This window comes from Rhinoderma darwinii, chromosome 1 (assembly GCF_050947455.1).
Source record: "Rhinoderma darwinii isolate aRhiDar2 chromosome 1, aRhiDar2.hap1, whole genome shotgun sequence".
NCBI lineage: Eukaryota > Metazoa > Chordata > Amphibia > Anura > Rhinodermatidae > Rhinoderma > Rhinoderma darwinii.
This window is the reverse complement of record NC_134687.1, coordinates 380,341,265-380,369,253: the sequence shown is the minus strand read 5'-3', so window position 1 is coordinate 380,369,253 and position 27,989 is coordinate 380,341,265. Positions and strand designations below refer to the sequence as shown.

Below are 27,989 nucleotides of genomic sequence, written 5' to 3'. Positions count from 1 at the left end.
TGTAACTGGTCTGGAGGAGGCTGAACTCTTAATGGTTGGTAGGGGATCAAATACTTATTTCTCTGTGCACAATGCAAATAAATATATATAATTTTGACTATGTGATTTTCTTTTTTTTTTTTATATATAATCTATCTCTCACTGGTAAAATTATCCTAGCCTAAAAATTCTAGACTGTTCATGTCTTTGACAGTGGACAAACTTACAAAATCAGCAAGGGATCAAATACTTATTTCCTTCACTGTATAAATTAGTCTGGGCCGTCGTTTTGCATTATTGCGTTCCAAGAGTCATAACCTTTTATTTTTTTGTTGACGAGCTGTGTGAGTGCTTGATTTTCATGGGACGAGCTGTAGTTTTTATTAGTATCATTTTGGGGTACTGTACATGTGATAATTTCATCAGTTTTTATTCAATTGTTTGGGAGGTGAGGAGACAAAAAAACTGAAATTCTCTCACTGTTTTTTATACATTTTTATCGGCGTTCTGTGTGCAGTATAAACAACATGTTTCATTTATTCTGCGGTTCGATACGATTATGCCAATACCAAATTTATATAGTTTTTATATGTTTTACTACTTTTACACAATAAAAACACTTTTTACGAAATAAAATAATGTTTTAGTGTCACCCATATCCTGAGAGCTATAACTTTTTTATTTTTTTGTTGACGGAGGGCTTGTTTTTTGCATGACAAACTGTAGTTGTTATTGGTACCATGTTAGGGTACGTATGACTTTTTGATCACTTTTTATTCCATTTTTTTGGAAACAACATGACCAAAAAAGGAAATTCTGCCATTGTTTTTTATTTTATTTTTTTACGGTGTTCACTGTGCGGGATAAATAATATGATATTTTATAGGTCAGGCCGATACGAATGCGGCGATACCTATTATGTGTAGTTTTTTTTTTTTCTAATTATAAAGGACTTGATCAGGGAAACATGGCGATTATTGTTTTTATTACATAAAACTTTTATTTATTTCTTTATCTAAAACTTTTTTTGTACTTTTTTGCACTTTTTTTTACACATACTAGGGGACTTGAAGATCTGATCTTTTGATCCCCTGTACAATACACTGCACTACTTATGTATGTACTTATGTAGTGCAGTGTATTGTACCTGTAACATTTTACAACTGACAGGTAAGTCTATTAGGTCCTGCCTTGGGCAGTACCTAAAAGGGCTCCCGTACCTGGCAACCAGGAAGCCGTTGCTAGGCTTCCTTTTGCCATTGCAACAATCAGCACCCCGCGATGGGGCCATTGGGGTACAGAGAGAGCCCCCTCTCTCTGTGTCATCACTTAAATGCCACTGTCGCTATTGACAGGAGCATTTAAGAGGTTAAACGGCGGCAATCGGAGAGAACTGTGATCACCGCCGTTGCAGCGGGATTTCGGCTGTATATTACAGCCGACAACCCACTGAAGATGAAGCGCACACCGCTCCTGTGCCCGTTTCATCCTCAGGGCGTTACTGTACGCCCATTTGCGGGAAGGGGTTAAAGGGGTTATCGGTGGGGATCCGTCTCTCGGCACCCCTGCCGATCAGCTGTTTGAAGAGGCCGTGACGCTTGTACCAACAAATGCTGAAGCCTCAACATTGTTTACCAGTGGTTACAGGCTGTCCGTACTTGCTTTTACTTTCGTAGCAGCTGTTCAAGGTATTGCAGTGATGTCTCATTCATGTGAAGTGAAGTTCGAACAGGAATGAAACCCAAGGTAAACAGTGAAGAGACTACAATGCTTGTGGCGCGAACCCCCACCGATCTAATATTGATGGCCTATCCTAAGCATAGGCCATCAATTTTGATGTCCTTGATAACCTTTTTGAGGTGCAAATACGCCTTGTCATAAGAAAGTTAAAAGGATATTCCCAACTTATTATTCCACAGGATATGCCATAAAAGTCTGATAGGTATGAGTCCTAGCTCTGGGATCGGCACCTATATAGAGCACAGGTGTCACCCAACCCCGTGTCACTTGGTAAGGAGTAGGCTGATCGCAGATTCCAGGCGGGAGCTATTGTAGAGGGGGCTGTGCATGCCCACGGCTGCTCTATGGTAGTTACAGAAGCAGCGCTATTCTGCTGTTTCTGCGGCTCCCACTCAGTTTTCACCTGGAATCTGCTGCCAGTGACTGCATCACCAGACTAAACAATGGTCGGGTGACCCCCGTTCTTCATATACTGTAGGTGCTGGGATCCTCATCTATCAGTCATTTACGACATATGCCATAAATGTCTAAATTGGAAATACCCCTTTAAGTTCTTCACATACTCTTACAATTAGACAGATGATTGCTTTTATAAACAGTCTATAAAAAGTTACCAACATTGTTATCATAATCATTAATCGGAATTCAAAATCAGACTGCACACTATCACGTGCCATTTCTCAAGATTGCAATGTATGAAGAAATTATTTTTACAGTGAATACACATTTTATGACTGTTATTCTGTTAAGTATGATGAAGTGGTGAAACGGTGAGAGGTAAATTTTGAGGGTGGAGACAACTGCTATGAACAACAAGAAATTATGAGCAATGAGGGTGTGATGTCGAAAAACTAAAGACCACTTTCAGACATGCAGTCTTTGGGGAATTTTAGATACCAGTTGGTTTTTTTGTTTGCCACGACAGGAGTGGATATTTTTTATGCTCATTCAGCCCTTATGATCCACTCCTGGCTTTGGCATAAGAACAAAAGCTGCAAGGCCCACAGCTGCATCTTTTCCCACCTGTGCTCACATTCTATTTTTTTGCATGGTAGATAAAATAACATTTGTACAAATAATAACTCACAGAAAGCTAATTAAAAGTTAAATAAATAAAAACTTTAGAAAAACAAAGCATTAAAATACACTCTGCATTTTAGATACTCCATTTATTTTTACCAATAGAGGATTGTTGGTAAAAATGTATATAAGAGTTAAAGAGGTTGTCCAGTCCAAAGAAATTGATGGCCTATCCTCAGGATAGGCCATCAATATCTGATCGGTCAGGGTCCGACTCCAGGGACCCCCGCCGATCAGCTGTTTTGAAGGGGTCGCGGCACTCGTACGAGAACTGCTTCCCCTTAATTTCCTTTACTGCTCACACTGTGAATCGCCGACACACTTGTAGCAGTGGTTCACAGTATTACTGTAACGTCTATGGCCGCGGACCGTCGTTCTGACTTACCCTCTGACGGTCGCGGCCATGGACGTGTGAGTTCTCGGCAGCATTTCCCTCCTGAGAGACGCCGGCACTCAGTTCCTGGTTTAGTGACTATCTCCCACAGGGCGCGCGCGCCCGCGAGTGCACGGCCTTACTGGGCCAGTACGCGTCCAGTTGCAGTGAATCTGCAATCAACCCAGAATGGTGCTGTACTATAAAAAGGGCTCTGCCCCCTTGATCATTGCCTGAGCTTTGTTGTGTTACCTTAGTTTGTCTTGCAAATGGTCTCCTAGTGTTTTCCAGTTCCCAGTGTTACCTGTTCCTGCTGCCTGTACCCTGTATCCTGTGCTACCGTGCCTCTGTGCCATCTACAGTTGAAGTGGAGTTGTGTCTTCCACTGCATCTACTGTGTTACACCCACCGGGTGTCTGCCTGCTGTTGGAGCCTCATCTTAAACCTGAATCACCGCTATTGTCTACATTGCCACAGGTACCCTTTCGGGACTATATATATTGTATTGTACCTGGTTGGTCAGCTGCCTTTCCGCTACGCGGTATGGCCCAGTGGGTCCACACCCCACATCGTGACAGTACGCTCAGGGCATGAACCCCGCTGGTCAATTCAAAGGTCTGTCACCCTCCCAAGCCATGCAGGCGGACCTGCAGGATCTGCGAGCATGACAGGATCAACTTCTTGTGGCAGTAGATTCTATGGCGCAGCAGCTTGGGGCGCAGGCTGCTTCCTTCTCTCCTCCTGTTCAAGTTCCTGCAATTGTACCTCCTGCTATACCTCCTGGCAGCTCCGGTTCTGATCCTCGGTTCTCGCTGCCACTGCCACCTCGTTTTCATGGAGACGCATGTGTGTGCAGGGGATTTCTTAACCAGTGTCATATCCACTTCACCCTGCACGCCAGATCTTTTCTTTCAGACGGAGCCAGGATTGCCTTAATCTCCTTACATGCCGGTAAGGCCCTGGTGAGGGCGAACCCAATCTGGGAATGACAGGGACCCGAGACCCAAGACTTTCAGGGGTTTGTGCAGTTATTCCGTACGGTGTTCGAGGAGCCTGCATGAGTCTCGTCAGCAGCCACTGCTATGCTGAACCTTCGCCAGGGAGACGCCTCCGTGGGTGAGTACACCATCCAGTTCCGGACCCTGGCAGGAAAACTGTCCGGGAACAACGAGGCGTTGGATATCTTCCTTCTGGCATGGCCTATCACCCGAGATCAAGGACGAACTTGCTGTCCGGGATCTACCATCTACCATGAACAACCTAATACTTCTTGCCACTCGAGTGGACATAAGGCTTAAGGAAAGATCTCAAGAAGTTTGACAACAGAGATGGCTTCCTAGACTGGCGCCCAACTTAGCGGCTTAAACTGTCAGTCCAGGAGAAGCAGCGCTGACGCACCTCTGGACGTACAGCATTTAATAGAGAACTCTCCTCCGAACTGTTAATTCCTGTCACCATCGTCGCAGGTGAGAGGCCCCATCCGGTCTCTGCCTACCTGGGCTCTGCAGCCAATTTCATCTGCCAAGACCCTGTGGACCTGCTTCATTTGCCCACTGTTCTGCTGGAGAAGCCATTGACCGTTGCCTCGGTAGATAGACTGCCGCTGCCTGATCCAATTTTGTCCGTGACCAAGCCGTTGGGGCTTCAAGTGGGAGCTCTTCACTCCAAGCTCATCTCCCTGTTTGTCCTGCCCAAGGCCGTCAACCCTGTGCTGCTGGGTTTGCCTTGGCTCCGTCTAAACGCCCCAGTCCTGGATTGAAATTCCGGAGAGGTTCTCCAGTGGGGTCCCAAGTGTCTCAACCGCTGTCTGGGGCATATCCATCTGCTTCAGCCTTTTCAGCATTAGTCATTGGCAGGGTTGCCTCCTTGTTACTTTCAGTTTGCAGATGTCTTTGACAAGAAGGAAGCAGAGACGTTGCCACCACATCGAGCGTATGATTGTCCTATTGACTTGATTCCCAATGCGTCCCCTCCTCGCGGTAGAGTATACCCTCTCTCCTTACCGGATACCCAGTCTATGTCGACCTACATTAAGGAGAATCTTGAGAGGGGCTTCATACGTAAATCCTCATCCCCGGCCGGAGCCGGGTTTTTCTTTGTTATGAAAAAAGATGGATCCCTCCGACCCTGCATTAACTACCGGGGCCTCAACTAGATCATGGTAAAGAATAGATACCCATTGCTTTTGATCTCGGAAATGTTTGATCGCATACGGGGGATCAAAATTTTTTCTAAACTGGACCTGCGGGGGGCCTACAGTCTAATTCGGATTTATCAGGGTGACGAGTGGAAAACTGCATTTAATACACGTGACGGGCACTACGAATAGCTGGTTATGCCCTTTGGCCTATGTAATGCCCCCGCGGTGTTTCAAGAATTTGTCAATTACATTTTTCGTGATCTCCTTTATGTCTGTGTTGTGGTGTATCTCGATGACATTTTGATTTTTTCCCCAGATCCAGTAACTCATCAGAGACATGTCCGCCAGGTTTTGCTTTGTTTAAGGGAGAATCATCTTTATGCCTAGCTGGAGAAGTGCGTGTTTGAAAGAAAGTCTCTACCCTTCTTCGGCTATATCATCTCCGATCAGGGCCTTAAAATGGACCCTGAGAAGGTAAAGGCTGTCCTGGAATGGCCACGCCCTCAAGGCTTAAGGGCCATACAACGCTTCCTGGGATTCGCCAACTTCTACCTGCTGTTCATTCCCAACTTCTCTTCTTTGACAGCTCCCATCTCTACTCTCACCAAAAAGGGCATGAATGCCAAGGAGTGGACTCCAGAAGCGGGCGCCGCGTTCAAAACCTTAAAAAAGGCCTTCACGTTAGTCTCTATCCTTCATCATCCTGATGTATCCCTACAGTTTTCGTCGGAGGTAGACGCCTCCTCTGTTGGTGCTGGCGCACTTTTGTTCCAGAGAGATTCGAAAGGCAAGACTGTGGTATGTGGCTACTTCTCCAAGCTTTTTTCTCCCGCAGAGCGCAACTACTCAATTGGGGATTGGGAGTTACTGGCCATCAAACTGGCTCTGCAAGAATGGAGACACCTACTGGAAGGCGCAGCTCATCCACTCCTGGTTTTCACGGACCACAAGAACCTGACCTCCTCTTCAAACGGCCCAAAGGCTGAATCCTCGTCAAGCCAGGTGGTCGCTGTTCTTTGCTCGGCTCCAGTTTGAGCTCCACTACCGACCTGCCGACAAGAATGTGTGGGCCGATGCCTTGTCTAAGTTATTTGAGACAGAGGACACTGTGGAGTCCCCACAGAATATTATTGAACCTTCTTGCATCTTCTCTGTCAACCCTCTGCTAGTTAGAGATATTCCTGCGAGAAGGACTTTTGTACGTCTGGCAGACAGAGGAAGAATCCTTGGCTGGGGTCACAGTACCAAGCTGGCAGGTCACGCGGGTGCAGTAAAACCCGAGACCTAATTGCCCGTCAGTTCTGGTGGCCCACGCTGCCCAAAGACGTCACAGACTTTGTCTTCTCCTGTGCGGTATGCACAGCAAATAAAGTTGCCCACTCCAGACCAGCTGGTCTGCTCCAGCCACTGTCTGTGCCTGATGCCCCCTGGCGGCATATTGCAATGGACTTTGTCACAAATCTGCCCCTCTCTGTCTCTGCTGGATGCAGTGTGGTCTGGGTGGTGGTGGATAGATTTTCTAAAATGTTTCATTTTGTTTCTCTGACTGCCCTGCCTTCTGCAGCTCGACTAGCTGATCTCTTTGTTCAACACATCTTCCGTCTGCATAGCTTGCCTCTGCATATTGTCTCGGATCGAGGGGTCCAGTTCACCTCAAAGTTCTGGAGAGCACTCTGCGGTCTCCTCGGTGTAAAGTTGGACATCTCCCAGGCCTATCATCCTCAGTCCAATGGTCAAGTCAAAAGGGTTAACCAGATTATGGAGAACTATCTGCGGAACTTTGTCTCCAGGCGGCATGATGACTGTGTGCAGCTGTAACCATGGGCTGAGTTATCCTATAATAACCATACTAATGAGTCCACCACCTCTAGTCCATTCCTCATTGTCTATGGCCAATATCCTTGAATACCTCTTCCTGTCTCTACTATGTCCCAGGTGCCTGCAGCTGACTCTTCCTTCAGGGACTTTCTGCAGATATGGCAACAGACCCGATCTTCTATTCTGCTGGCGTGGACCGCATGAAGAGAAAGGCAAACACTAGAAGACGAGAACCTCCTCAATTTCTTCCAGGTACAAAGGTATAGCTGTCTTCCAGGAATATCCAGCTGAGGGTTCTGTCTTGCAATTTTGCTCCCAGGTTCCTCGGACCCTTCGAGATTCTGCTGCAAATTAATCCTGTATTTTACAGGTTTCGGCTGCCTCCTACCCTCAAGATCCCTAACTCCTTCCATGTCTCCCTTATGAAGCCCGAGGTCCTGAACCGCAACTCCAGGACTCCTAGTTCCGCAGTGGCTCCTGGCGGCTCGTCAGGGACTTTCGAAGTAAGGGAGATCCTGGCTACCAAGAAAGTGAGAGGAAGGACGTATTAGTTGGTGGATTGGAGAGGATTTCGTCCAGAAGAGAGAGCCAGAGGCGAACATCGATGCCCCAGTCCTCATGAAGAAGTTTCTCTCCCACTCTGGACCTAAAAGGAGGGGGCGTAAGAGGGGGGATACTGTAACGTCTATGGCCGCGGACCGTCGTTCTGACTTACCCTCTGACGGGTGCGGCCATGGACGTGTGAGTTCTCGGCGGAATCTCCCTCCTGAGAGATGCCGACCCTCACTTCCTGGTCCAGTGACTGTCTCCCGCAGGGAGCGCGCGCCCTTAAAGGGCCAGTATGCGTCCAGTTGCAGTGAAGCTGCAATCAACCCAGAATGCTGCTGGACTATAAAAAGGGCTCTGCCCTCTTGATCATTGCCAGAGCATTGTTGTGTTACCTTAGTTTGTCTTGCAAATGGTCTCCTAGTGTTTTCCAGTTCCCAGTGTTACCCGTTCCTGCTACCTGTACCCTGTATCCTGTGCTACCGTGCCTCTGTGCCGTCGAGAGTTGAAGTCGAGTTGTGTCTTCCGCTGCATCTACTGTGTAACACCCACCGGGTGTCTTTCTGCTGTCGGAGCCTCATCTTAAGCCTGAATCACCGCTACTGTCTACATTGCCACAGGTACCCTTTCTTGGCTATAGACATTGTATTGTACCTGGTTGGCCAGCTGCCTTTCCGCTACGCGGTACGGCCCAGTGGGTCCACACCCCGCATCGTGACAATTACAGACTTCTCTCATTCGCTTGTAGCGGCGGTTCACAGTATTACAGCCTTCTCCCGTTCACTTTAATGGAAGAAAGCTATAATACTGTTATCCGCCGCTAAAAGTTAGTCGGAGAATCACAGTGTGAGTATTAAAGGAAATTAAGGGGAAGTGGAGCTCATATGGGCGCCGTGGCCCCAACAAACCAGCTGATTAGCGGAGATGCTGGGAATCCTGAGGATAGGCCATCAATTTCTTAGGACTGGACAACCCCTCTAATCTGCAAATAAATAAGATTCATGGTAAGGATTTAACCGCTTTGCGGGGGTTGATGTTTGGAGCGCGCTCATGTGCTGAGCACGCTCCATATGCTGCGGGTGTCCGCTGTATTTTACAGCGGACACCCGGGACTAACAGCAGGTAGCAGCGATCGCGCTGTTCCTGGCTGTTTAACCCCTCAAATGCTTAACAGAAGCCTGTAAAAATGACGATATACTGCAATACGGTAGTCCCCTAGGCAATGGCGGATTATCATTAGGGCGGTTCTGGCGGCCGCCCGGGGCCCAAAGCTCCCAGGGGGCCATAGCCACCCAAACCCCCTCATGCCCAGTGGCGTCACTAGCACCGGAGGGAGCCCCGGTGCCAGGACCGCACCTGTCATGAGACGAGGGGAGCTTCGCTCCTACTTAGCAGCCGTGGTCTCTGCTGCTTTAGAAGCTCCCTCTGCAGCTCCCCTTCCCTGCTCTAAACATCTCTCCTCCTGCTGCTAGCTGTCGGGATATGGGGGAGGGGAGACTGTCAGCGGGCTCTGTGTCAGGAGAAGAGCTGCAGTGAAGACTCACAAATATCCTACATAGAAGGTAAGTGCATGTGTGTTTACAATGTGTACTTTATATGTGTATACTCGTGTGTTTACAATGTGTACTTTATATGTGTATAATGTGCATACTCGTGTGTACTTTATATGTGTATAATGTGCATACTCGTGTGTACTTTATATGTGTATGATGTGCATACTCGTGTGTACTTTATATGTGTATAATGTGCATACTCGTGTGTACTTTATATGTGTATAATGTGCATACTCATGTGTGTACTTTATATGTGTATAATGTGCATACTCGTGTGTGTGTGTGTGTGTGTGTGTGTATGTGTGTGTGTGTGTGTGTGTGTTTAGCACCATTTCCTGCATTTTTGCTGCAGACAATGGTGCGGATTTTGCTGCATTTTTCTCACTGCTGGGAGATGGTGACGTCTCCTGAAAAAACGCAGCAGGAATTGACATTCTGCAGTATGAGAAATACGCACCGCAGGACAAAATGTCTGGTCGGAAATTTTACGCAGCGTCTGGATGAGATTTGGGAAATCTTTGCTGCTACTGTATTCTGCGTATTTTCCGGGTGGAAAATACACAGTAATTACGTTAAGTGTGGACAAGCCCTAATACAGTAGCAGCAGAGTAGATTAGATGTGAACAATTCTCATCACACTCTGCGTAAATGATAAGTGGGGAAAAAAAAAGCTCAGAAATTGACCTGCGGTGCGGTTTTTTATTCTGCAGCATGTCAATTGTATTTGCGTAAACGCTGCTTATTTGTTTCCCCATTTTATTCAATGGGGAGGTAAAACCTGCAACAGATAGCAGTTGTTATGTAAAAACGCAATTTAGAAAAAATAAAAATCTTATACTTGCCCAGAATTCTGTTTCTTCGTCCGGGCCGGCCTCCTGGGATGACGTTTCACCACATGTGACCGCTGCAGCCAATCACAGACTGCAGCAGTCATATGGGATAAAATGTAATCCCAGGGCTGCAGTGTAGCGACGCTGTGTAGCACTATATACAAGGGGGGAGCGCTGTGTGGCACTATATATAAGGGGGAGTGCTGTGTGATGCTATCTATAGGGGGCAGTGTGATGCTATCTATAGGAGGGCAGTGTGATGCTATCTATAGGAGGGCTGTGTGATGCTCTCTATAGGGGGCTGTGTGACGCTCTCTACAGGGGGTTCTGTGTGTGTGGCGCTATCTACAGGGGGTGTGTGTGGCGCTGTCTACATGGGGGTTTGGCGCTGTGTCCCTGCACAGTGTGACACTGTCAGTATGTAGGGACACAGCCCTGTGAAAGGGGAATTGTAACACCCATTTGTTAATGCTTCTGCAAAAAGGTAGTGTTAGCAATAGTTACGGCGCGGCAGGGTGGCGGTGGAGAAGGGGGGCCCAAGTTTGGGTAACAGCCCAGGGCCCATGGTCTTCTTAATCCGCCACTGCCCCTAGGGGGGCTAATAAAGTGTGTAAAAAAAAGTTTAGTCGTGAAAAAAAAAAAAATGTAAAGTTAAAAAAAACAAAACATTTTCCCCCTAACGTAATGTAAAAAATAAAAAAAGTTAACAAAATTGATATCGCTGCATCCGTAAAAGTCTGAACTATTACAGTATAGCATTATTTAATGTGCACGGTGAACGCTGTAAAAAATGTCAACTTAGCTGTAAAACAAAATGTAATAAAAAATGATCAACACGTTTTACATACCAAAAAATGGTACCAATAAAATCTACAGCTCGTCCCGCAAAAAATAAGCCCTCACACCACTCAATCGGTGAAAAAATAAAAAACTTATGGCTCTCAGAATGTGGCAACACAAAACATTTTTTTTTTTAACAAAAAGTTTATTATCAATAAAAGTAGTAAAATATAAAAAAAAAATACATTTGGTATCACCATAATCGTATTGAGCCACAGAATAAAGATAAGTTGTCGTTTTTACCGCACAGTGAAAGCCGTAAAAACAAAACCTAAAAAACAATTGAAGAATCACATTTTTTTTACCAACTTCAGCCTGCAAAGAATTTTTTTTTCCGTTTGCCAGTACATTATATGGAACTATAAATGGTACCAAAAGAAACTACAACTCCTCCCGCAAAAAAATAAGCCCTCAGACCCCTCTATTGACGGAAAAATAAAAAAAGTTATGGCTCTTGGAATGCGGGGAGTGAAAAACAAACATTCAAAAATCCCCAAAAAAATTCTGATGTGATATTATTTACCTCTTTGCTGTAACCTGTAACTCACTGATGGGGCTTGAACTTTGTATACATTGAATAGTTTATTAGGTAAATCATTCATTATTAAGAAATGAACAATTTGTAATATATAACAACACGAATAAAAGTGAATATATAATTGGCCTAAAAGATAAAAGATTTTTGGTTATGAAAATGAGCAAAAAATATACACCCATTCTTATGGATGGTTTGACATCTGTTATTAATATCTATTGGTTATCATTTACAATCTATTTATATTTACAAGCTGGCAAAAGGGAACAAATAATATTTGAACATAAGGGGGCCAGCCTTATAAAACAGTCAAAAAGTGCTCTCAATGATCTAATCTTTCGAGCATTTTCTGTTTTGCCTGCCATGTATTGTGATGTTATCTGTGTACACAGTTACATTTAGATTTGAGGCAAGTTCGTTATGGACAATAAAATATAATGTAGTATATTAAATTTTATAAAAACGGGGTTAAAGTACTACAGCTTTTTAGAGAAATGATTACAGTTTTACTTTTTATAAAGCCATAAAAGTTATTTATTAATTACATGTATCAAGGTTAACCAAGGTCTAGTAATGAAATATAGATAATAGGAGCACTAACGTTAAGGGGATTTTACACTGGGCGATTATCAGGCAGACAAGCGTTCACAAACCGTTCGTTGCTGATAATTGCCCTATGTAAACAGGGCAGCGATCTCCAGATGAACGTGCAAATGCTTGTTCATCTGTTTTTCGTATCGTTTTAAAAAAGTAAAATATTATCGTTGCCGGCAGCACATCTCCCTTTGTAAACAGGGAGATGCACTGCCGGCATGATAATAATGTATGGGGACAAGCGATCGTAGTAATGACCACTCGTCCCCATATATAGCTCCTTGTGACAGGAGCAAACGAGCGCCGATCAACGATGTCTCGTGGATCGGCGCTCGCTGCACCGGCTAAAATCGGCCGATGTAATAGGGTCTTTAGGCCCTGTGTTCAGAAGATCTGTTCTCCTGTAAGTCTTTTTAGACAAAATGATGATTGGAAACATTACCTTTTAGATCTCGACACAAGGGAGGACATTCCCTAAGGAGATGTTTGGGAATGTTTCCCCTCTCCTTTGTGCCAAGCACTGATCCTCCTTTTGTTCTAAAAAGACTTGCAGTACGGAGAGCAGATCTCCTGAAGGTCATGTGCAAAAGGGTCCTTAGGCTAGTTTGACACGGCCGCATCTACTGAACTGAACTTAAATCATCAAAAGTACCTATTAAGAGGTGTAACTTGACGCTCCGGGGCCTCAATGCAAAATCTGTAACAGGCCCCCCATCTACCATATGCCATTTTTAATGCAGGTGTCTACTTATGTGGCAGAGGCCCTTAGGCCAGCTCTGGCACCAGGACCCTGGTGCGAATGCTACCACTGCACCCCATATAGCTACGTCCCTGACCCTATGATGATCTATGTTCAGTTCACTAGACCAACAGGAGGTCATTAATTGTGGACACATTAGGAACCCTAAAGTGTCTGGACATTCCCTTATTTCATTCGCCTTTATACATAATTAAACTATTACCAAAGAACAAAGGCCTTATGTTGTCATCTTTTATGAAGCTATTAAAACTTCTGTCTAGTCACTTCAGGAAAATATCAATTTTTATGAAATTTCGGTGAAAAATGGCTACCAAGATAATTCCCCTGAATTTCTAGAATTCTTTTGAATTTCACGTTGGCTTAAATACGCAATTGCATGATATTTCAGTACATATCACTACACCATTGGGTATATTTTCTATTAAGGACTGTAGGAAAGCCGAGTAACAACTTCTTTGGGAAGTTTTGTGATGCCAACTTCTCAGATCAGGATAACTCAAAGAATGTTGTCTGGAACGCATCAAACACATTTTCATAGCATGCTGAGATGTCTGACCATTAAAGTGAATAATAATAAGAATTACGATTGAAATTTTCTTGAATAATGGGATACTTTATCACGGATTTATAAAGGAAAGTGTTGGTAAAGCTTGGGAATCTGCAGAACATGTAGAGCACACACGGGTTAAATGTTCATTTTGGAATTGGATGATTAAACCGCATTTAATCCTGTCTATATCTTCCATCTTTTACGTAAGACTTGAGATGTAACCTGCTAGCGCTTGTCAACTAGACTGGAGCATGCCAAAGAATGCTAAATTTGAGAACAAAAGCCTATTTCAATATTTGTCTGGAAGACGAAACTATGAAGGGCTGATAAATCAGATGGCCTTCTAATTGGCCAATTCTTCTGTTTCTGCCCCTACAATTGCTCCTTTGTTTGCTATTATTTGACCTTTTTCCTCTGGAGCAGTAGAGTATGGTAACTAGGAGAGGGTTGTTAATTCTACATGGAAATATAGTATATGTGATTGTGAAATGGCAGCTTTATATAGGTAATGTGGTCAACAGAAGCTTTGTTTTGTTTGTTCACACTCTGAATTGTCAATGACTTTGGAACTGGGCGTACACGAATTTCATAATTCCCATAATTCAATCTTGTAATTATATAGTCATTCATAGATTATTGTGGTTTTCCTGGCACAGGATCGAGAAAGAATTAACTGTAACTAGAAAGACAACGCCTAGTGAACTACATTGATGGGTTTAAAGGGCTTTTATGGCAGTGGTGAAAGCAGGTTCTACATACAAACAACTTATCAAAGATAAGATTTATTTACAGATACAAATTAAAAAAAAGTTCAGTCAGAAAAATTAAACTGGCCATTGTGCATTATTACATTATTAGAAAAACACGGCTGCTTGTCTGGTGTTACAGCTCAGCTACATTGAACGGAATGGGGTAAAGTTGCAGTATCACACATAACCTGTGGACAGATGTGGCACTGTTTTTGGAAAAAAGCAGCCATGATTTTCCAATCTTGCTCTTTTTAAAGGGGTTGACAGTTTTAAGTAAATAAACCTTTAGGAGTTATTACCAACTTACACATGTATGGCTTATCCAAGGGATATGCTAAAAATGTCTAATAGATACATTGTTACATACTTACATAGTACGGTTGAAAAAAGACACATGTCCATCAAGTTCAACCAAGGGATGGGATGCAGTTCCCAGCCTTGGGACAGCACCTATCTTCAGAAAGGTGACCCCTGTCCCTGGGACAGCCCCCGCGCGACCGCCCACCGCATCAATGTGGAAAATGAATGGAGAGGTGGCTGGGTATGTGCACGTGCTCTCTCTATCCTGATCTATGGGAGTTACGGAACAGACGAGCAAACCATAAATGTCTAAACTAGGAATACATCTTTAATTACTGTTTTAAGAAAATCAATGCAAATTCCTAACAAACTTTTTGTTTCAATTCCTCACCATTTTCAAGGTCTTAGCTGTGAGAAATATTAGGTCTGCAAGGTATTCAGCTTCTAAATGTAGACAAGAATGTTCCCATTAACTGACAGAGATCTTTTTACATGAATATACTTTTGTATTATTTTTTATTACAGCAAGACATTTCTGCAGAAAGTTATCTTTGACTGCTCTTTTTTGTGCAGGTCTTAAAAGGGTTGTATGAGATTAGTAGCAGCCATTGTTTCCTAAACCCATACAGCCCACACCCACATATATAGACACATGCGTGTATTATGACTCCATACAATTTCAGAGTTGAACAAAGCCTCAACAATCACCTATGAAAATTGAAGGGCCCATACTGTACTGTGGTATGCCTCGGTATACCTCCAAATGTATATGGTTCGTATGGAATCCTCAGTAAAAACAAATTGTGACATGTTTCATTGCATTTCATATTACGCAGATATTCTAGAAGCAATGCCCAGGATCCATGCACACTATGCAGTGTGCATAAAGCCTTAGACAACACGACCCCAACCTTTTACCAGGTTATTCGGTCGCACTATGTGATACACCTGTAAATGCTGAGCAGCCAAAAGCTGAACTTAAAAACGTCAGCAATTTTCAGTAAAACCAGTACTGTTTTGCTGCACGAATTTTAACCCCTTAGTGACCAGCCTATTTTAGGCCCTAATGACTAAGCTATTTTTTTTTTTCGTTTTTCTATAGTTGCACTCAAAGATCTATAACTTTTTTATTTTTCCGTCGACATAGCTGTATGAGGACTGTTTTTTGCGGAATTAGTTGTACTTTTTAATGGCACCATTTTAGGGAACATATAATTTTTTTAGTAACTTTTATTAACTTTTTTTGGGGGGGAAAGAAAAAATCCCTGAAATTCTGGCATTGTTCTATGCGTTTTAAATTCACGCCGTTCACTGTGCGGAGTAAATAACATGTTACCTTCATTCTATGGGTCGGTACGATTACGGCGATACCACATATGTGGTGGTTTTTTATGTTTCACGACATTTGCACAATAAAAACACTTTTGAACTAAAATTATTTGTTTTTGCATCGTCGGTTTCCAAGAGCCGTAATTTTTGTATTTTTCCATCAATGTAGTGATATGAGTGCTTGTTTTTTGTGGGACAAGATGTAGTTTTGATTAGTACTGTTTTGGGGTACATGGAACTTACTGATTAACTTTTATTATGACTTTTTTTGGGGGGCAATGGAAAAAAATAGCAATTTCGCCATTGTGTTTTGCATTTTTACAGTGTTTATCTTGCGGTTTAAATGACATATTAACTTTATTGTTTGGGTCATTACGGTCACGGTGATACCATATATGTGTACTTTTATTTATTTTATACACTTTTACTAAATAAAACCACTTTTTTTACTGTCATTTTTATTAATAATTTTTATTTCACATTACTTACTTACTTTTTTAGTCCCACTAGGGGACTTTACTATGCGATCTTTAGATCGCTGCTATAATGCTTAGTATACCAAAGCATTATTGCCTGTCAGTGTAAAAAGACAGGCAATCTATTAGGACGTGCCTCTGGCGTGTCCTAATAGGCATATGCCCAGGGCAGAGCTGGGGGCTTTTATCAGGCCGATGGGTGGCAGAGGGAGCTAAATGCTGCGGTCACTATTGACCGCGGCATTTAATGGGTTAAACGGCCGCAATCTAAGTAAAGTTCAATCGTGGTCGTTGGAGCAGGAGACCAGCTGTCATCAGACAGCCCAGCACTCGCTCCAGCCTGCACGGAACACCCGTGCAGGACTTAGACTGGGCCGCCGTGAAAAGGCGTATTGGTGGTCAGTAAAGGGTTAACCATGCGCCACACTAGTATTAATACAACCTAATAACAGTTTCTACACTCCTCAACATTGAAATTGCAACACCAAGAAGGAAAAGTTTTGGAATTGTGAAAATCACAGGATCGATAGACATGTTAATGATAAGCAAATGATAAGAAAATCGAAACACAATATTCCAAACATCTTGATTTATTCAGTATTGAGTATCAACGCCACATGCAGAAATACACACACTTATACGCCTCGGCATTCTATCAATGAGGTTATTGATGGTTGTCTGAGGAATGTTATGCCACGCTGAATGCACTTGATCACGCAAATCATCAAGATTGGCTGTAGGCAGCTCCCTGTGCAATTGCCGAACAATGATGTCCCAGATGTGCTTGATGGGAAACTATTCCGAAGACGCTGCAGGTCATGGTAGCATGTTTAGGCCACACAGGCTGCTCACAGTAGCACGAGCAACATGCGGCCTGGTGTTGTCCTGTTGAAAAACGGCTTCTGGGACACTTTGGAGAAATGGCCGTATCACTAGTTCCACGACCAAATCAATGTAACGCTGAGCTGTTAGTATACCTGAAATGAAGATTAGAGGGGTCCGACTACCGTACATTATGCCACCCCATACCATAATCCCAGGAGTAGGACCGGTGTGACGTTCTCTTGTGAAGGCCTCTTCATGGCGTTTACCACGGGGTGCCCAGACCAATCTCCGTCTATCATTGCGCCCGAGACAAAAGCAGTACTCATCGTTAAAGAGGATGGACCTCCATGCCAGCCTCCATTGCCGTCTTGCTGTGCACTATTATAGCCTTTGAGAGCGGCGTGTGGTCATTGGAACACCTGTAGCTGGATGTCTGGCTCGTAGCCCAATGTCGTGCAAACACCTTCTGATGGTTTGTGTCGACACTGGTTGCCGCCCTAAGCTTGGGATGTGACATCCAATTTCACTTGCAGTACAGAATGGATTACTACATGCCATTCTTCCAATCAGATGATCCGTCTGTGAGGAGGTTCGCCTTCACGCACCTCTTGTTGTCATTCCTGTCCTACTTCTTCCAACCTCCGGGACACGCAATGTTGAACAGTGCTGACATCTCAGCCTAGGCGCGTAGTGATCTGCCTGAGTAATAAACCAAGGTCTCTAGGTTTGCGACGAGTAGCGATAACTGGCTCATCGACGAACAGGAGGTATCGCACAATCGTCCCACACCACTTGATCCGATTTTTGAGGTTTCATGTGGCTAAAAAACTTTGCATGCAATCTGGTTTTACGCGCCTCCCACGTGCCACAGATTGGAGCTAGGTGCTGGAAAGGTTGATCATTTGCAGATCTTAGTGACACCTGCCTGCTACTTCCTCGATTTGCATAACCTTACGGCTTGCCCTTCTTGGTGATGCAATTTCAATGTTGAGGAATGTATTTGTAATGCCAATGGCTGCCCCTATTTCTCACTTCTAGAAAAAGCTGTAATGGTTCAAGTGTGATAGAAAAAATGTTTAATAGAAGGCAAGTAAAGTAGACTGACAAGGTGAAGGAATGGTCTGAGAATCAAATGCACAACAAGAAAACCATTTGGTTATGTTGGATTGAAATGGTTTTACGTTCTAACAAATTTATGTTGTAAATCTCATTGTTTGGTTAAATAATTACATTTATCTTAGATGATCGTCCTGCACTTGGCCACTCACTTCAAGGAGATTTTGAATCTATCCAAGAATACACAGCAGAAGAAGAGAGAGCCGATAATAAGTTATGGAGGACTGTCATCATTGGTGATCAAGAACAGCGAATTGATATGAAAGTCATTGAGCCATACAAGAAAGTGATATCACACGGAGGTATGGAAACATTTGCTAAAATAGAAACACCTATATATTTCACTTCATGCTCCTTTTAAATATACATTAGACATAAATAATGGATGTTTTCAGTTATAAGGTCAGGGTAGGTACATATCATTACTTTCCATAAAATAATCCCATAGATGAGATTAAAAGTGCCCCACTGCCTTCTGCAAATTTATATGTGCTCATGAATGTTCCTGACAGTCTGCCGTCCAGTGGCGTAGCTATAGGGGTCGCAGCGGTCGCACTTGCGACCGGGCCCCTAAGCCTGGGGTGCCCACGGGCCCCCGTTGCCATACAGCACGCTTCCTAAAGAAATCTTCTGTGCCAAGCCGGCACTTCCTGGTTACGGTCACATGGTACACTTAGTGTACCATGTGACCGTGTTGTGACGTGACACGGCTTCCAGACTGTGGAATGGAATAGTCGGTGCGGAGGACTCCAGGTAAACTGCAGTCTGGAATGTAATGTATTGTGATGTAATGTATTGTATTGTAACTTGTAATGTAATGTCTTGTAATGTATTGTGTTGTATTGTATTGTGCTGTTTGCGGTGGAGAGGGGGGCGTTAAATCACAGGCCCCCCTCCTCTCTCCACCGCAAACTGCACAATCCAACACAATACAGTATAGTACACAAGTATGAGAGCGGGGCTGCGGCTGAGTGATACAGTCACTGCCCCGCTCCTGAGTCCTGACATGTGCGCGGGGTCAGGATGATGCGATGCGGCCGGCGCTGCACTAATGAGCTACGGCACTGAAGACAGAACATGGTGGGCGCGCTACAAAACACCCCCGTGTTCTGTCTTCAGTGCCTGAACCACCGCTCATTAGTGCAGCGCCGGCCGCATCTCCTCATGCTGACCGCGCCTGCACTTCCTGTCAGGAGCGGGGCAATGGTTGTATTACACAGCCGCAGCCCCGCTTTATAACGGCGGAGATCAGAGAAACCGCTCATCTCCGCCGCTATTCTCCTGAATGCTGCAATCACAGTAGACTGCAGCATTCAGGGGAAAATGAGAAGGGGAGATGCCCCTGGATCGTGTCACAGGGAATTCCTGTGACGCGATCGAGGGCCATACCATATATGGGCAGACAGCCCAGGGTCCATTGAAGGACCCCAGGGCTTTCTTACCATATTTCCTGTTGTTAGGGCATACTTAGGTATGTCCTAACAACTGCCTGTGTGCTATCAGCACACAGGCTAATGTACTGGGATATATGTCAGTACATTAAAGTTTAAAAATAAAGTAAAAACAAAGTAATGTTAAATAAAAAAAATACACATTCACCTTTTTTACAATAAACATTAAAATAAGTCTCAATACATAAAACATACACATAATCAATATTGGCGCGGCCGTAATAACCTGCACAACATTTTTTTTGCATCATTTATGATGTATGCGCTGTAAAAAAATAAAATAAAAACTGCTTTCTATCACTTATTGTGGGGCACGAAGTGTGATGATAAATTTAACCTCCATGTTCCTCACATTCAGGGCTCATTTACACAAGCGTGTTATACGCCCGTGCGACGCACGTGATTTTCACGCGCGTCGCAGGGACCTATATTAGTCTATGGGGCCGTGCAGACAGGTGCGTGATTTTCACGGGCGTCGCAGGGACCTATATTAGTCTATGGGGCCGTGCAGACAGGTGCGTGATTTTCACGCAGCGTATGTCCGCTGCTTGAAACGCACGACATGTCCTATATTTGTGCGCTGTTCGTGCATCACGCACCCATTGAAGTCAATGGGTGCGTGAAAACCACGCATTCCACACGGAAGCACTTCCGTGGGACAAGCGTGATTCGCGCAACAGCAGTGTACAGGATGAATGAAAACAGAAAAGCACCACGTGCTTTTCTGTTTACAAACATCCAAACGGAGTGTCATAATGATGGCGGCTGCGCGAAAATCACGCAGCCACGCATCATATGCTGATGACACACGGAGCTGTTAAGTGCCTTTTGCGCGCGCAAAACGACGCAATTTTTGCGTGCGCAAAACGCACACACTCGTGTAAACCCGGCCTAATAGTAATTAACCCCATCATGTACCTCACACATTAACCCATTATGACTGAGAAAAATGATGGGGTTAATTACTATTAATGTGGGGCACATTCAAAATTCAGCATCACACCACGCGCCTCACATCAGAAAACGAAAGAACTTTTTTTTTTTTATTACTGTTCACAAAGTAAACGAAGTATCGGTATCGAAGTCCAAATTTTGGTATCGTGACATCCCTACACTGTGGGTCGCGTCCCCTTGGGGGTTCGTGTGAAGACCTCCGGGAGGTCGCGAGTCACTCACCGAGGTCCTGGTTCCATTCAATACTGGAGCAAGGAGCTGACATCTCCTTGATCCAGCATTCACTGTGCCCTGAGCGGCTCGACACAGGCTGGCGGGATGTAGCGACATCATCACGCCTGTCTGCGCCGAGTCACTCATAGTACACACCGGAGGAGGCGAAGGATCCTCCACCCGACGTGGGAACGGGATAGGTAAGTAATTATGCAATTTTTCTATTATGCACATATTGGGGCATTATACTGTATGGGGAGCATTATACGGTATGGGGCTGTTATGGGGGGGCATTATACGTTATGGGGCATTATACTGTGTGGGGGCATTATACTATAGTGGCTGTTGGGCAAGGCGTCTGGGCATAGGCGCGCGCAGTGGTCTGATGATGATGGTGGTGTTGGGGAGTGGTAGGGGGGCCCAAGCTGAATTCTTGCACCCGGGCCCATGAGCCTTTAGCTACGCCCCTGCTGCCGTCCTAATAGTCTTTACTCCAGAGGAGCCCTTCCACAAATACAGTAATTAGGGACACAAAGTTACAAGCATAGTCAGGCATTATGAAGTCACGGGCGGTATACAAGTTTGCACAAATTCTTCTCTGCCCTTTTCTGTTTCCTTCTGCAGGTCTGTCAAACATGTGTATGGTAGTCTTATAGAGTAGTAAAAAAGAAGAAGGCACTCCAACACTGAAATAGCTCCCCCTAGTCGTTAGTAATGCCAACGCCAGCTATTAACTATTATGACATACAAGTTTTCAATGCAAATTTGGAGGATAGTTTTACTAATACTGCCACGCGATAGTGACATCCAAAGTAAGGACACGTCAGGTGACCGTGAAAAGCAATTATGCCTGTGAACGGTGATGTACTGTCCATAGTGAGATCTCCACTAGGGCTAATGATTGGTTGTCACCTTATGTGTCGGCACTTTGGAAGTCACATCAGCATTCATGGTGGTGGTGGACTATAAGAAAGTTTGTTATTTTGCAGGTTTTAACCCCTTTAACCCATTAACGAGATGCCACGTACAGTTACGTCGCTGCAGTTAGGTACTTAAAGCCATAGCACGTAACTGTACTTGGCAGTGATGGAGCCGGATCAGAAGCTGAGCCCACGCCATCACCAGCAGGTGTCAGCTGTATATTACTGCTGACACCCTGCTGTAACAGCCAGGACAAGAGCTAGCGTCTGATCCAGCCGATTAACCCCTTAGATGCAGCAATCAAGAGCAACCGCTGCATCTAGGTGGTAACTAGCTGATCGGCACCCCCACAACGCAATCGCGGGGGTGCCGATGGTTACTATGGTAACCGGAGGCCTAACAATGGCCTCCTCGTCTGCCAAGTACGGAAGCCTATTAGGCCCTGCCTGGAGGCAGAGCCTAACAGCCTTGCTGTCAGTGTATAACTGACAGCTCTAATACAATGCACTATGTAGGTCGTGCAGTGTATTAGAATAGTGATCAGGGCTTCATGCCTTCAAGTCCCCTAGTCCGACAAAAAAAAAAAGTTACAAAAAAGTAAATAAAAAGGTTGTGCAAAAGTATAAAAATAAAAGTTTTAAGTTAAAAAAACATTAACCGTCTTTTTTCCATAATAAGTCTTTTATTATAGGAATAAACTAAAAACATTAAAAAAAATGTACACATATTTGGTATTTCTGCGTCTCTATTCCAGAATTGCTATTATTTGGTCAACACCCCTCCCAAATCATAAAATAAAATGTGATCAAAAAGTCCCAAAAAAAGTCCCAAAAATTGTACCAATAAAAACCACAGCCCATCCCGCTCCAAACAAGACATACCACAGCTTTTGTGACAGAAAAATAAAAAAGTTATGGATCTCAGAATATGGCGACACAAAAAATAAATAATTTAAAAAAAAGTGATTTTATTGGGCAAAAACTGTAAAATATTAAAAAAAGACTATATACATTTAGTATCGCCGTAATCGTAACGACCCACAGATTAAAGTAAAAATGTCATTTATAGCCAACAATGAACACTGAAAAAAAACGAAAAAAAAAAAAAACAATGTCAGAATTGCTGGCTTTTGGTCACCTTGCTTGCCAAAAAAAGGAATAAAAAGTGATCAAAAAGTCGCTATACCCCTAAATCGTACCAACTACATGAAAACTACAGATTGTCCTGCAATAAAAATAAGCCTTCACACAACTCATTTGGCGAATAAATAAAAAAGAAAAAAGTTCTGGCTCTCAGAATATGAAGACACAAAATGTGCAGAGTGTTCCAAAAGGGGGATAGGATTGGGCGCCATTTATCAGTGCGACACTGGCCACACATCTATGAATTATCATTTATTTACCCCATTATTATACCCTCTTATTATGCCCTGATGTACTCCACACAAGTTATATAAACTGAAATACCAGTAAAACCCCAAACAGAACTCCTACCTAGCAAAATCCGCGCTCCAATAGCCAAATGGCGCTCCTTCCCTTCTGAGTCCTACAGTGTGCCCAAACAGCAGTTCAATACTTCCACATATATAGCAGTCTCATACCTGGGAGAACTCGCTTCACAGATTATAAGGTAGTTGTCTGCAGTGGCACAAACTGGGCACAACATATTGTGCACTAAAATGGCATATCAGTGGAAAATTCCAATTATCACTTTGCACCATTCGTTGTGCGTTAATTTCTAGTTTAAAAAAAACCCTGTGAAGTCAAAAATCTCACTGCACCCCTTAAAAAATGCCTTGAGGTTGTGCAGTTTCCAAAAGGAGGGTCTTGGGGGTTTGTTTTACTATTCGACCTCAGAGCCTCTGCAATTGTTGGCTAAAATCACCAAAATAGGCCTCAAATACGCAATGTGCTCTTTATCTCCTAAGCATTGTCATATGTCCAAGCAAGTGCTAAATGCCTATTGGGGTGTAGATTCCTAAATGGTGTGTTTTTAGGGGTGTTTCCCATGTTTTGGCACCACAAGACCTTTTGTAACCTGAAATGGTGCCTAAAATATATTCTAATAAAAGGGCAGCCCCAAAATCCCCTAAGTGCTTCTTTGCTTCTGAGACATGTGCTTTAGTCCATTAGCAAACTGGGGCTACATGTGGGTTATTTCTAAAAACTGCAGAATCTAGACAATAAATATTGAGTTGCGTTTCTCTGGTAAAACCTTTTGTGTTAGAGAAAAAAGTGGATTAAAATGAAATTTTGGCAAAAAAAATTAAATGTAAAAATTTCACCTACACTTTGCTTTAATTGCATTAAAAAAGCCTAAATAATTAAGAAACTTTCTAAATGCTGTTTTGAATACTTTGAGGGTGCCGTTTTTAAAATGGCCTGATTTATGGGGGTTTCTAATATATAGAGCACTTAAAGAGGCTCTGTCACCAGATTTTGCAACCCCTATCTGCTATTGCAGCAGATCGGCGCTGCAATGTAGATTACAGTAACGTTTTTATTTTTAAAAAACGAGCATTTTTGGCCAAGTTATGACCATTTTTGTAGTTATGCAAATGAGGCTTGCAAAAGTCCAAGTGGGCGTGTTTAAAAGTAAAAGTCCAAGTGGGCGTGTATTAGGTGCGTACATCGGGGCGTTTTTAATACTTTTACTAGCTGGGCGCTCTGATGAGAAGTATCATCCACTTCTCTTCAGAACGCCCAGCTTCTGGCAGTGCAGACACAGCGTGTTCTCGAGAGATCACGCTGTGACGTCACTCACAGGTTCTGCATCGTGTCAGACGAGCGAGGACACATCGGCACCAGAGGCTTCAGTTGATTCTGCAGCAGCATCGGCGTTAGCAGGTAAGTCGATGTAGCTACTTACCTGCAAACGCTGATGCTGCTGCAGAATCAACTGTAGCCTCTGGTGCCGGTGTCCTCGCTCGTCTGACACGATGCAGGTGAGTGACGACACAGCGTGATCTCTCGAGAAATGGTCATAACTTGGCCAAAAATGCTCGTTTTTTTAAAATAAAAACGTTACTGTAATCTACATTGCAGCGCCTATCTGCTGCAATAGCAGATAGGGGTTGCATAATCTGGTGACAGAGCCTCTTTAAAGCAACTTCAGAACTGAACTAGTCCATAAAAAAATAGGTTTTGGAAATGTTCTTAAAAATTTGAGAAATTGCTGCTAAAGTTATAAACCATGTAACCTCCTAGAAAATAAAAGGACATTCAAAAAACGATGCCAACATAAAGTAGACATATGGGAAATGTTAACTAGTAACTATTTTGTGTGGTATTACTATCTGTCTTACAAGCAGATACATTTAAATTTAGAAAAATGCTAGTTTTTGCAAATTTTCTCTACATTTTGGTGTTTTCACAAATAAACACTGAATGTATCAACCAAATTTTACAACTAACATATAGTCCAATGTGTCACGAGAAAACAATCTCAGAATCATTTGAAACAATAAAAGCATTTCAAAGTAATTACCACATAAAGTGACAGATTTTAAAAAATTGGCCTGGACCATGAGGCGAAAACAGGCTGTGTCCTTAAGGGGTTAAAGTTTAGGTTTCGTTTTACTGCAATTTACTGCATGTCTTTTACAATTCCTTCAGTTGTTTTTAGCAACAGAATACAAATTTCACTTTGTCAGCATTCATTGTTATTTGAAAAGAAATAGTTTGAAGTCTGTTGCTAAAGCAACTTAATTATGAATGGTGTGTGGCAACTCTCAGCAAAACTGAATTAATGTTTTAAAAATATCCCTTTTATCAAGGCCTTCCTGAACCACAAATGTTAGCCCTAAATACATACCTACATACATACATACATACATACATACATACATACATACATACATACATACATACTGTAATGAAGGGGTAAGGAGACAGACAGGTGAGCCCTAATGTACCCGCCACTCAGTCCCTGCCTACTTGCATGACCCGTCCTAGGCGACGGCATACAACTGGGCGACGGTCCCTACGCTCAATACGTGCACGAGAGACAAACAGACAAGGGTACACAGAAGCTAAGGGAAATGGGGCAACACCGTGAGCAACAAGAGTAGTGAACGAGCTGAGTCAAACCAGGAGTGTACGAGGTACCAAACGCAGAGCAGGAGCGTAGTCAGTAAAGCTAGGGTCAAAATTAAGCTGATGTCAATAGTAATAGCTGGAACAGCAGAGCCAGGAAACAAGAGAGAATCACAGGCAAAGACAAGAAGCAAATGAAGGTATACATAGACCGAAAGCGGGAGCTATAACCGTCTGGCCAGGCTGTGATAGGTTCTCCCACTCCTCTGCCTACCAGCCTGAGTGGTAACAGATTGAGTCACTCTAACAGACCTAGGAGCAGATGCAGACTGATTAACCACAGTCGTCGACACAGAAGCTGTGTCTGGCAGATCCTTTACACATACATACATACATACATACATACATACATACATACATACATACATACACTACCGTTCAAAAGTTTGGGGTCACCCAGACAATTTTGTGTTTTCCATGAAAACTCACACTTATATTTATCAAATGAGTTGCAAAATGACTAGAAAATATAGTCAAGACATTGACAAGGTTAGAAATAAAGATTTTTAATTGAAATAATTTTCTCCTTCAAACTTTGCTTTTGTCAAAGAATGCTCCATTTGCAGCAATTACAGCATTGCAGACCTTTGGCATTCTAGCTGTTAATTTGCTGAGGTAATCGCAAGAAATTTCACCCCATGCTTCCAGAAGCCCCTCCCACAAGTTGGATTGGCTTGATGGGCACTTCTTGCGTACCATACGGTCAAGCTGCTCCCACAACAGCTCTATGGGGTTGAGATCTGGTGACTGCGCTGGTCACTCCATTACAGATAGAATACCAGCTGCCTGCTTCTTCCCTAAATAGTTCTTGCATAATTTGGAGGTGTGCTTTGGGTCATGGTCCTATTGTAGGATGAAATTGGCTCCAATCAAGCACTGTCCACAGGGTATGGCATGGCGTTGCAAAATGGAGTGATAGCCTTCCTTATTCAAAATCCCTTTTACCTTGTACAAATCTCCCACTTTACAAGCACCAAAGCAACCCCAGACCATCACATTACCTCCACCATGCTTGACAGATGGCGTCAGGCACTCTTCCAGCATCTTTTCAGTTATCTGCGTCTCACAAATGTTCTTCTGTGTGATCCAAACACCTCAAACTTCGATTCGTCTGTCCATAACACTTTTTTCCAATCTACCTCTGTCCAATGTCTGTGTGCTTTTGCCCATATTAATCTTTTCCTTTTATTAGCCAGTCTCAGATATGGCTTTTTCTTTGCCACTCTGCCCTGAAGGCCAGCATCCCGGAGTCGCCTCTTCACTGTAGACGTTGACACTGGCGTTTTGCGTGTACTATTTAATGAAGCTGCCAGTTGAGGACCTGTGAGGCGTCTATTTCTCAAACTAGAGACTCTAATGTACTTGTCTTGTTGCTCAGTTGTGCAGCGGGGCCTCCCACTTCTCTTTCTACTCTGGTTAGAGCCTGTGGGTGCTGTCCTCTGAAGGTAGTAGTACGCACCGTTGTAGGAAATCTTCAGTTTCTTGGCAATTTCTCGCATGGAATAGCCTTCATTTCTAAGAACAAGAATAGACTGTCGAGTTTCATATGAAAGCACTCTTTTTCTAGCCATTTTGAGAGTTTAATCGAACCCACAAATGTAATGCTCCAGATTCTCAACTAGCTCAAAGGAAGGTCAGTTTTATAGCTCCTCTAAACAGCAAAACTGTTTACAGCGGTGCTAACATAATTGCACAAGGGTTTTCAAGTGTTTTCTAATCATCCATTAGCCTTCTAACACAGTTAGCAAACACAATGTACCATTAGAACACTGGAGTGATGGTTGCTGGAAATGGGCCTCTATACACCTATGTAGATATTCCATTAAAAACCAGACGTTTGCAGCTAGAATAGTCATTTAGCACATTAACAATGTATAGAGTGCATTTCTGATTAATTTAATGTTATCTTCATTGAAAAAAACTGTGCTTTTCTTTCAAAAATAAGGAAATTTCTAAGTGACCCTAAACTTTTGAACGGTAGTGTACATACATACATAAATACATACAAACAAAGGAGTATTGTAATGATGGGGGTAGGGAAACAGACAAGTGAGCCCTAATCTACCCGCCACTCAGTCCCTGCCTACTTGCAACGACCCGCCCTAGGCGACGGGGTACAACTGGGCGACGGTCCCTACGCTCAATAAGTGCACGACAGACAAACAGACAAGGGTACACAGAAGCAAGGGAAAAGGGGCAGTTGCCCACGGCAACACCGTGAGC

The 27,989-nt window shown here is 43.5% G+C and overlaps 1 protein-coding gene across 7 annotated transcripts in view; it reads left to right on the top strand.

Moving 5' to 3' along the window:
* Positions 1-27,989, top strand: part of PRUNE2 (prune homolog 2 with BCH domain) — a 444,626-nt gene that overhangs the window by 349,170 nt on the left and 67,467 nt on the right. For all 7 annotated transcript variants that reach the window (XM_075828260.1, XM_075828248.1, XM_075828238.1 and 4 more), the window contains one exon: positions 18,259-18,435. In XM_075828260.1, the coding sequence (XP_075684375.1) occupies positions 18,259-18,435 (177 nt within the window). The remainder of the gene's footprint in view (positions 1-18,258; positions 18,436-27,989) is intronic.